Below are 12,064 nucleotides of genomic sequence, written 5' to 3' on the forward strand. Positions count from 1 at the left end.
ACCTCTCCTTATAGAAACTCCACACCATGCCTATGAAAGGGTCTAATCCATGTTGCTTTGCTATGGGGAGTAAAATACATCTGTGGCATAGATCAGGGCTTTGTGGGTGGTTGCAATACAGTGCCCCTGATGAGATTTCTTTATGTAGCTCATTTCTGGCTTTTAGAAAACAGCAGAGTGCAATCTTGGAAATCTCAAGATCATTGGATGGAAGAATGTTTTTGACTAAAACTGCTTTTAGATTTTATTTTATCATTGTTTTTAGAACATTTCTGCTTTGTTTGCCACCCTGCTTCCTTATGGAAGAAGGGTTGGATATAATAATAATAATAATAATAATAATAATAATAATAATAATAATAATAATTAATTATACCCCGCCCATCTGGCTGGGTTTCCCCAGCCACTCTGGGCGGCTGCCAACAGAATATTAAAATACAATCACCTATTAAGCTTTAAAAGCTTCCCTAAACAGGGCTGCCTTCAGGTGTCTTCTAAAAGTTCAATAAATAACAGCTATCATCTTCATCATCCTGTTCCACCGCTGGGTTACAGAATCCTAGAATTGGAAGGGACCCAGAGCGCTTCATAGTTTAACGCTCTGCAATGCAGGAACAGGCAACCATCCTATATGGGAATCGAACCTGCAACCTTGGCATTACCATCACCATGCTCTAACCAACTGAGCTCTAACCAACTGAGCTCTAACCCACCATGCTCTAACCAGCTGTGTACTTTCTTATGCTGCTATTGTTTTGTACTGTATACCTTTTTAAATTTTTATCCCTTTTAGCTTTTTTTTGGGGGGGGGAAGGGGGAGGTTTTATTTTCTTTAATGTGATATCCATAGACACCAAGAGAGGCAGCATAGGGTTTTGCGTTTGTTTTCAACACACAAGAGACCTGTTGTGGCAAGAATTCTTGTTTTCGCTCTGTTTGGGGCAACAAGAATGCAGGGCCGGCTGCCAATTTACATTAGGCGCTTGGTGCGCAACCAGCCCCATGGGGCACATCAGAGAGGCAGATGTGAAAGAAAGCTCTTCACATCGGAGGCAAGAACATCTCACCCCAAAGAACTGTAAATGAGATCTGCGGTTAGAGTGACGCTCAAGGCGAGTGTTCCGTCAAGCCTTTCGCTTGGTGGATGAAGACAAACAGTTATTGTGACACCAGCCACACTGTTTAGTTTTGCACACTCTTCCACACATAGCCTGCTGTATAAATTAGGGGAGGGGAGGAGTGCGTGGGTCGCAAGCAGAGCACATGTAATGCATGCAGAAAGTTTCTCCTGGATTTAAGCCCCAGGTTGTCTGGCAATAAAGGACTTAAGGTGGCAGTTCCCATGGCAGTCAATTTTGTTTCCTGATGTTTCCATAACTGTTCATTTCCTCACTATATTTTAGCTTCCCTGCCAAAAATATAGCCAAATATAGCACAAGTTTAGTGCTTCTTTCCATGTGATTTGCAAACATTTTTTTCCCCTGAAAGCAAATAATGTGGAAACGAGCAATCAACTTGAGCTATCTTCTGCCATATTTCTGGAAGTGGCTTTTATGTTGTGCAAAAGCTCAACTATTACACCGATATTAACAGTCAGGGAAACATGACTGTGAATCCAGCCCAAGACACATGAAGCTACCTTATTACCAAGTTAATTTAGTGGATTTAGTGCGTTGGTTTGACAGCAACAGCTTTGCAAAGATTTCGACACAGGGTGGTTGTTGTTTTTTCTGAAAGCTGTGCTATCAAATATTATGATGACCTTCCTCTTGGAGGATTTGATTTGGGGGAGTTTTTTACGTGCAAAGCAAATGACTTAACCCTGAGCTGCAGGCCTTGGAATGCAGTCAAAATATACTGTGCTAGAAAGAACAATCTGCAACCATTTGTAAAAAGTAGCAGTCAGTCCATGTGCTGGCTGGAGCAATGATCTGACTCAGCAGAATGCAGTTTTATATAATTACATCTAGGAAATCCATTAAATCCATATGTCCATTGCCGCATGGGATAACTATCTGCACACGCAGGTGTGATGATATAGATAATCACACGTGCGCACATTTCATTGCGCACACATGCAGTTTACCAACAACAAAATAATTGCATGTACAGCCATCAGAAGTGGCAACCTAGCAGAATATATTTCCAGTTAGCACTTTGGCAAACCTACTCACAAAGAGAGAAAGAAGGAACAAAAGCAATAGGAAAACTGATGGTAACTGGTGTAGCACAGATGATAGAAAGAGACTCGGTTATAGAAACCAGGAAGTAGCGATAAGGGAGAAATTTGATTCAGTTCACACTGAAAGCAGAGCTTTCCCAAACCCCACTTTCTAAAACAAGATGCAAAGTCAGCCTGCAAAGCTCACACTTCTCTGAATTTTGCAATGCAGATCTCCCGCTGATTAAATTTCTACAAATAATGCATATACTAAGGTAAGGTTTGCATACGAATGCAAATATTTTTGAAAGTAATATGCAAATATTATTAGGGGTAATATTTCATTTGCAAAGATGTACATAGTAGGCGAAACTGCACACTAAAATTCGCAGTAAAATGCTGATGAATTTGCATGAGGACCTTTTTTCAAAGATAAAAAAGTGGAGCACCGAATTTAAGATTGGAAAAATGAGAAACAGAAAACGATAAAATCACACACCCCTATCAGTTTCTGGTTTAAATATCTCTTCTCTCATTAACTCAGTAGATGGCCTTAGGCAACTCTCTCCCCCTCTCTCTCACCATCTGCAGTACAGTGGTACCTCAGGTTAAGAACTTAATTCGTTCTGGAGGTCCGTACTTAACCTGAAACTGTTTAGCTAGTGGGGTCTCCTGCTGCCGCTGCGCCTCCGCCGCACAATTTCTGTTCTCATCCTGAAGCAAAGTTCTTAACCCGAGGTGCTATTTCTGGGTTAGCGGAGTCTGTAACCTGAAGCGTATGTAACCTGAAGCGTATGTAACCCGAGGTACCACTGTAGTTATTCCACTTACCTCAGGGACGGGGAACCTATGGCCCTCCAGCTATCATTGGATGACAACTTCCATCATCCCTGACCACTGAACATGTTTGCTGCAGCTGTTGGGAGCTTAAGCCCATCTGGAGAGTCACAGGTTCCCCATCCCTACATTGTAGGGTTGTTGTGAGAAATGTTTTTATTGTTATTATTAGGGATCACCACCTTTTTTGCCCTATATGTTCAGCTATTTTGTTGCCACCCAACAAGTTTGGAGAAATTTCTCCTATCACTTGCCATGATAACCATTACTCATTGCCTGCTTTATCATAATATATATATATATATATATATATATATATATATATATATACACACAGCTATTCATTTTTTAAAAATCAGAGTGGTTTGCAACTACAGCATTTAAAAACCATACAATAAAAACCATGTAAAAGAGTGAAAATCAGAATTTTTCCAACTACAATGGTACCTCGTGTTACGTACCGCCCCCCTTACGAATGCTGCAGGTTAAGCGCTCCGCTAACCCGGAAATAGATGCCCCTTGTTGCAACCTTTGCCCCGGGATTCAGGCGGAAGTCGCGCTCCGGCGGTGCGGCAGCAGTGGGAGGCGCCAGGGGAGAAAGTGTGCCTCATGTTACGAGCGGTTTCCTGTTACAAATGGACCTCCGGAACGGATTAAGTACGTAACACGAGGTACCACTGTATCTCAATGGCCTGCCTAGGCCTGATGGAATAAGAGAGTTTTCAACAGGCATTTAAAAATTGAAACAGAATTTGCCTGCTGAGTCTTTATTGGCAGAGTAGTCGATAACTATGGATTATAATACATGTTGCCGTCTGAGATGCAGTCAGCCATTAAGGACAAAATGGCCTCATTTCCTTCTGAACAAATAAAAAGGGTCTAGATGGGCAAACTCGTGAGAAACAAGCCCTGCATCTGATTTGAGAAATGTCCAGTTCTAATGTGCTTTTCCCACACTTTTGGATTCCCACAGATTCAGCCGCCTCAGAGGTCTACTGATAATCAGACTTTCACACAGTCAAGATATATTCACAGATGAACTGTAACCAGCCATCTATTATAAGGGTGTTCTGGTCTGAACAATGACACCCAGCAGTTCATTCATGTTATTTATTATCTGGTACATTAAAAGGGTGTTGCATCATTTCTGCCCATTTGTGAAACTTATCAAGTGTTGGACACTTCACATGTGGCTACGTAGCTGCAGATAAGGCTGGGAATTATTGTTGTTTGATCTTCTACCCTGTCCCACCCTTCCTGCCTTTCATTTTGCTGCCTTTCGCTCTGGGCATCTCCAGAGTTCTTTGAAATCCAGATTCAAAGCATCAAAGAATTTGAATCCATTCCCTGGGGGCGGCGAGGACACAAACCATAGAAAAACAATGCCTAATTAGTGATAGGAAAGCTGAGAAACATCGTTCAACTAGGAGGGACTTGGCCAAACCTTTTCGCCCCATTCCCATGAACGGGAGGCAGAATTCTGCATGAAAATCAGCTGTGCAAAGTATGTAGAAGCGGCTTATTATAGGGTGAGGTGAGGAAAGAACAGTGGCATCAAGCCAAGGTTCTTCCCACAAAGAATTCTGGGAACTGTAGTTTGTTAAGGGTGCTGTGAATTGTTAGGAGGTACTTATTCCCCTCACGGAGCTACAATTTCCAGAGCAGTTTAACAGTGTGATTTCCCATGGAACCCCATTTGTAATATCTGTGAAGGAGCAATATGGAATATAAATGTACTGTACTAATAGATAAACCTGTCCCTTTTGCATATTTTGCTCTACAAAGCACCACGAACAATGACAGTGTGGGACAAATTAAGTCCATGGAGAAGTTTTAAAAATCCTTTTCTTTCTTTCTTTCTTTCTTTCTTTTAAAAAGGACACTTTGAATTTTTTTTTAAATTGCTTGCAATAATTTTCTATCACTTCTTAAAAACCAATTTGTCCCCATCCAATAGACCCTGATTTAAACCTAATAACTTCTCAGATGCATCCATCACTGGAAGTCAGTGCAGCAAATCTTTACTGATTAATCTGTTCTGTCTGAGGTGGGTATCCAATGCTCTGGGAACACAACTTATTCCAAACTCATGCTTACAGTAAGGTTATCAGATGTCCCCGTTTCCTGGGGATGGTCCCCGGATTTACAAATCAGTCCCCATACAAAATCTATTGAAGTTGAAAAGTGTCCCCGGATTCATTGAAAAAAATCTGGTAACGTTAGCTTAGAGATAATTTGTGAGAAATTGACTCTTCCCCCACTGGCAATCTCTTCTGAACTTGTGCAGAGTCTCCTCTAAACTAAATAACCTGTGCCTAAAGTTCACATAATGTTGATTAAAAATGGTGGGATTCCAATAACTTAGACATCCATGTTTCGACAACTTCACACGGAAGCTCACCTCACTTTTTCTGTTCCTTTGAAATTAAAATAACATCAGCAATATCAACAGCATACAGGAGTGCCTGCTTGGCTCTGCGGCCGTGGGTGCCTGGGGCGATGGGTGCCATGCACCATTCATGGCCCTGGCATTGAAATTTGTCAGTGCCTGGCCCCTTCATGGGGAATTTTGTGGGTGCTCAGGCACCCAGGGCCCCAGGGAGTTGGCACCTATGACAGCATATGATGAAAGCATGAGGGGGGAATTTGCAGTAGCTGCTTGAGTTAGGCAACTCCTATCCTGACATCAATTTATCAGTCTTCTTCTGGGTGCAACGCCTTAATAGCTGTCTTCACTTGCACCACTCGAATTATTTTATCTTCACTCATTCAAGGTAGGTGTTCATGTGTGAGAGTGTGAAATTCTTATGGCACACAGCTGAACACCCCACTCCTGACCGCCTGTAGATGCCCAGTTCTCATCTGTTTCTCTGAAGTTCTGTTTGTCATGCCAGCATAATTTATTAGCAGGAACTGTTAAAAACAGCTCAACTCATTTGGCCAAATATCCTAATGCAGAGTGTATGAAAATATCGCTAAACGATGAGGACACTGGTTATAATTAGCACTTGACTCAGTCACAAAAGGCGTTATAAAACCACAAATCTCTAGTTTAACCATTAGGCGGTTGTATTAGGCGGATGTTATTCAGGCAGTAAACTTAACAGTTACCACCATTTCCCCCTTTGCGTTTTTATAGTGGCGTGGCAGAAATAAATTCAACTGATACGGCTTTTTCCAATACAGGGCTGTAGCAATGAGAAGAAAAGAAACTTTACTAGTTGCAATTCTGTCTGTTTCAAAAACTCAGAAGCAATGCCTATCCGTAGCTGAGCTAGCATCTGTTTAACAATATTGTTAAAAACCCTTACAGAATGATTGACTCCAAACCTGTTGAAGTGCAACAGGATTCAGTGGAAGACATCAAACTAAGTTTTAGAGTAAATTCATTAACATGACTAAGTTAGGTCCATTGATTTCCATGGGTCTATTTTGTAAAAAACTTTGTTGAATACATCCCTTATCCCTAACTCTCCCTGACTAATGTTTATCAACATTTTCTATGAGAAGTCCAGGAGAAGATATTCAACAGTTCTCCTGTTTCTATTGCACAGCACAGTGAACTAGAGACAGGAGGAATTTTCCATCGATGCCACCTCATTATGCAACTGAGGCCAGCACTGTGCAACCAACTCGGATTCTCAGAAGCCAGCCAACACTTCTCCACTGCAAAGCAGTGCTGGGAGGATGCCATTTCTAGCAGAGTAGCTGCAAATGGAGGGGGGAGGGGCTTAACCCTTCCCCTGCCACTTTCCTTCTGCAACTCCCCACTAGCATGGTTTTCAGATGCTAGTGGAACCCAAGAAAAACACCCTGTTCCAGCTATGTTTTCATTGACTATCGCCCAAGATTGTTCTCATGATGTAACCTGTGTCACACACATTTCATGTGGTTTTTCCAATCATCCAAGTGTTTCTGGGGAAAGGGGGAAAAACACCATCAACGCTGCTGATACATTTTTCTCACAGACAGCTTGCCATCTTTAGTCATGAGCCTATGATGCATTTGAAACCAGAATAATATTTCCCTTGGAACAAAGCACCAAACTCCTTTTGGCCCATTTCACAAAGGGCCAGCTACAGGTCTTACCGAGCAGGTTACAATGAATATAATGGGGGCCTGTTGTTGTCAAGGAGTGACCTATGTTTGGGGCTGTGTTTTGTATAGCACGGTGTTGATCAAATTCCTGACAACAACAAGACCACTGCTTATATTTACATAGCGCTGATTGTTCATTTTATCAGGTAGGTAGGCCAGTTTTATCCACCCTATTTCCTCACTTTCATTAGGGTTCAATTTCTCTGAATAACACCTCTATCATCATCATCATCATCATCATCATCATCATCATCATCACACTGATGCATTCAATCCAAGCTTTTTCTCTGTACCACTGGCTGTCTCTTGACTGCTGCCATCTATCTCCTCTTTTCCTCCTTGTCCACTTTGTTCATCTGCTACCAATCTGATTTTAAAACCCAACATCTAAGTCCCTTTTCCCTACTGGGAAGACACAGGCTCACAAGGAATTTGAACGGTTCACTGATTTTTAGGCACGAGGTTTAAAAATAGCACAGGCAAAAGAGACAGGGTGCTTCTAGACTGTTGCCATTTATGCAATTAGAGCTGATTTTGTGTTCTTGCACAACAAACCCGTCTGCACATACCCCTGCCCCATCACCAGACATTTTGCAATTAGGAAAGTAATGGGAAGAGATACTGAAAAGTGTGGGTCAACAACTGCTTGATGCAGTATCATCTAACCTCCCCACAAACACATCAGAATGAATGCTCAGTAAATGGAAAACCTCATCTAATCTCCCTGCAAATAAATCAGGGTGAACACTTAATAAACAGGTTACCGGGAAGCAGCCAGAGACACAAACTGTGTAGACATCAAAATCATGAATTCCAATATGATGACCTACCCGCCACTTTGACTTCATGGGGTCCACAGGCTCTGCAGGGCAAGATCTGGAATTCTTCGGCTTGATACATGGAATAATCTGTACTGGCCACAACTATCTTATCTCCAGCCTTCCATGACTGCACATTATCAGCCAATCTCAAGATGGTGCTGTTTACATTGGTGTCAACCATGACTGTAAGCTTGGGTCTCACTGGAAAACCAATACAGGAAAACGCACACAAAATAAATAAATGGGGAGGGGGGTTGGAGAGACAGAATATTTAAAATACTTCACAAATTATTCACTTCATCTTATAAGACATGTTTCACACCAACGGAAGTAAGTGGCTGTCTGGCCCCAAGGAAATACAAGACAACTCCTCCAACCATGCTGCCAGGTTCTTTTTTAATGTGCAAAACTCAACAAGCGAAACAAAATAGGCTCCATTCATTATTTACTGGCAAGTGTGTTTTTCCACTAACCCCTTCACTAAATTTAAACGCAGCTCTTTGTGGGCCCACAGCACCACACCCTCTCGGACCCAGCATTTACGGTTGCTCAGAGCTGTCATTTAAAGATGCTACAGAAGCTGTCTTCAGCATGATACAATGGTTTCCTCATGCTAATCAACAAAACAGCCATCTTTTTTTGCCTTTTGAAAAAATGAAGGTAAAAAGAACTGCATGGAATCACCGGCTTGCTTAAAATGAACGGCTGCAAAATAAAATGACCGCTTTCTGAAATAGTTGTCGCTTCTCCAGTACTGATGGCATTCACCACAAGAATTAATCCTCCCATTTATATTTGATGGAGGGAAGAGATATTGAGCACCTTGTGAAACACTTCAGTGGAGTTTTAGCTGGGTGTTGGTGATGCCAATGTGCCACTCTTGGAATTGTTGAGCGTGTATAATGAAAAGAAATGGTCGGGTGAAACCAAAGGCCTGTCTTGACTAGCATTCTATGTAGGCCACACTATTGTGATTTCCCGTATCCTTTTAGAGACCTTTAAGATTACCGTCGTACCTTGGTTCTTGAACGCCGTGGTACTCGTACGTTTTGGCTCCTGAATGCTGCAAACTTGGAAGTGTTCTGGTTTGCGAACATTTTTCAGAAGCCGAACGTCTGACATGGCTTCCAAGGCCTCCAATTGAGTGCAGGTAGCTCCTGCAGCCAATCGGAAGCTGTGCCTTGGTTTTCGAACAGTTTCAAGAGTCAAACGGACTCCCAGAACAGGTTAAGTTTGAGAACCAAGGTATGACTGTACTAGATGCTTTGTGATTGACTGCTGGGAGATGTGTGTCAGGATAATTTTTTTAAAAAAATATTTATATTTTATTAAAGTGATTTCAGTAAAAAGAAATAAAGTGATACAGAAAAGAAAGAAGGAAATGTGAAAGGGACAAAAACAACAACAGCAAAGATACACATGAAAGCGAGAATATGGAGGGGGGAAAGCAATATATGATATTCCCATACATTCTTATATAAATTGGAATAGTGTTATTGTCCTAGTGCTTATGTAAACGTTAATAGCCTACTACATTTTGTATAAACTCATTCCAAATGTTAACATATTTATCCATACAGAGTCTGCACCTGTAAGAAGTGTTCATGAATTATGAATGATGTCATAACGTCAGTCCATGATTAAAAGGTATCGTACTTTCATTTTTCCAATGCCTCAATATCAATCTCTTGGCCACAGTGTGTCAGTATAAGTTGGTGCATGAGGACTACAAACTTGGTTGGGAGAATGGGAAGCCAGTAAGCAGAAATGGAAAGTGTTTGGATGAGAAAGACACTACAGAATTAGAAGGTGTTTCAGACTCGTGGAAAGCCTCCATTACCGAGGTATTTATAGTTCTGAGGTAAAATGCTACTTCCTTTACAGTAAGTAGGTCAGTAGAAGCAACTTTTGCCCAAGCTTTTAAAATTAGTCACATACCAGGCTTGCCACATAAGAAGCGCACTCTGTAGTTACGGCAGCCTCCGGGAGTCTGTCCTGGGCCACGGCAGAAAAACCTATAATCACGGCCACTTTTGTAGTGAACCTCAGTTGTCAGGTTCACTCCATCGAGTGTGACTGCCTGGAAGGGGAATGGAAATGCAAGATGAGTAGTAATTGAGCGTGAAAAATAAAATAAAAGTTGTGTGCTCACCACCTGTGCAATGGGGGGGACGACGACAGGTGTTTTGCTTTCACATGAAACTGTACACCAAAACCAGGAACCTGCTGGATCAGGCCAAAGACCCATCTAGTCCCATCTAGTCCCGCTTTCACAGGAGCCAACCCACAAACAGGATCCAAATTCAAAAGCACTCTCTGCACCTGTGATTTTCAGTAACTGGTACTCAGGAGGCATATTGTCTCCAACAGTGGAGTCAGAACAAAGGAGGAGGTGTTGAATCAAACTACAAGCTGCTGCATAAGAATGTTTTTTTAAAGAAATTGTTTGTGCCACAGAGAAAGGTATCAAGGCTCTCTCTTATTTTGGCAGCTTACCTCCACTAGCAATTGTTTTATTTCATGCCGCTGCTTGTTTACAAGGTATTCGGTCTGTGAAAGAGGTCGCTTTTCCCAGAACAACATGTTAACCAGACTGGGAAAATAGCATAACAGTCAGAGAATCCTGGGAAGTGTCGTTTGTTATGGGTGCCGAGAGTTGCTGGGAGACTCTATTCCCCTCGCAGACCCACAATTCTCACGGTGCTTTAAAAATTCAGTTCCTGAAGCTCTGTGAGGGGAGCAACAGAGTCTCCTAACAGCTCTCAGCACCCTCGTCAATAATAATAATTTATTTATACCCCGCCCATCTGGTTGGGCTTCCCCAGCCACTCTGGGCGGCTTCCAGATGTCTTCTAAAAGTCTTCTAAAATATTAAAATACTGTAATACATCAAACATTAAAAGCTTCCCTAACAGGGCTGCCTTCAGATGTCTTCTAAAAGTCTGGTAGTTGTTGTTCTCTTTGACATCTGATGGGAGGGCATTCCACAGGGAGGGCGCCACTACCGAGAAGGCCCTCTGCTTGGTTCCCTGTAACTTGGCTTCTTGCAGTGAGGGAACCGCCAGAAGGCCCTCAGTGCTGGACCTCAGTGTCTGGGTAGAACGATGGGGGTGGAGACGCTCCTTCAGATATACTTGGCCAAGGCCGTTGAGGGCTTCAAAAGTCAGCACCAACATTTTGAATTGTGCTCAGAAACGTACTGGGAGTGTAGTCAAACTACACTTCCCAGGATTCTTTGGGGGAAGCCTTGACTACAGTGACAGGATACTGCGTTAAATGTATATTGAGGCTGTGGTTTCAGTCCTTGAATGAGAAACAGGCCCTAGCTCCCAGCTGGCTTTCAAAGTGCTTCTCTGGCAAGCATCTCTATCACACCCATCTATACAGAGCAGTTAGAAAACAAGAGGCCACCCAAAAGCCATGTGGTCTAATAAACCGTTTTCATTTTACAGCTTTAAACTCCATATAAAATGGTTGGCTGACAACTGGAAAGAGGAAGAGGGGTGTAACAGCAGGGAGAGGTCTGTCCCCTTGGCTGTCCTACCTGGATGTTAATGGGATGATCACAAACTTCGGGGTGAGCAGCCCGAAAATCTGAAAGTCGCTCTCCATCTTTGGATTTTGCTTTTTCAGGCTTGTCAAACCATTCTGTCCATTCCACATCTGGGGCAGGATTGGAAGGGGGGGCAGGGAGAGAAGGAAAAGCAGTCAACATGAAGGAAGGTTGTTTTGGACAGAACAACCTTAACCAATGCGACAAAAATGTGTTCCACTGATGTTGGTGCCAAGCACCGTTAGCAAGTCTCTTCCACAACTGCCCACTCCCTGGCTCTGGTTGTGGGTCTGTCAGCTGCTATTTGGGGATGCTGTGAAGTGCGTCAAGCTGTGTGTGTGTAGGGGGAAGATAGTGCTATTCTTTAAAGTTGCATGGATTCACAACACAAATACAGTATAAGCTTAATAGCTGACCCAGTTGCGCTAAGGTTAAGTAACTATAAGTCAACGACATTCCAATACTGCACTAAAAGTGCTCTGCAGAAATGTAGAACAAGTGAAATGATGCAGCTATAGGAGCTGACAGCCGCCTACGCTACTGCAAACTCTTAAAACAGTCACGTTTTTAATCTGACACAAGGCATATACAGTG

General features: G+C 42.5%; 1 protein-coding gene across 2 annotated transcripts in view; it reads right to left on the minus strand.

Moving 5' to 3' along the window:
* The window catches only part of CEMIP (cell migration inducing hyaluronidase 1), a 166,420-nt gene that overhangs the window by 40,692 nt on the left and 113,664 nt on the right, over positions 1-12,064 (minus strand). For both annotated transcript variants that reach the window (XM_053364360.1, XM_053364359.1), the window contains exons 9-11: positions 11,462-11,580; positions 9,856-9,997; positions 7,927-8,118 (exon numbers count right to left, since the gene is read on the minus strand). In XM_053364360.1, the coding sequence (XP_053220335.1) occupies positions 7,927-8,118; positions 9,856-9,997; positions 11,462-11,580 (453 nt within the window). The remainder of the gene's footprint in view (positions 1-7,926; positions 8,119-9,855; positions 9,998-11,461; positions 11,581-12,064) is intronic.

The sequence above is a fragment of the Podarcis raffonei genome, chromosome 14, assembly GCF_027172205.1.
Source record: "Podarcis raffonei isolate rPodRaf1 chromosome 14, rPodRaf1.pri, whole genome shotgun sequence".
NCBI lineage: Eukaryota > Metazoa > Chordata > Lepidosauria > Squamata > Lacertidae > Podarcis > Podarcis raffonei.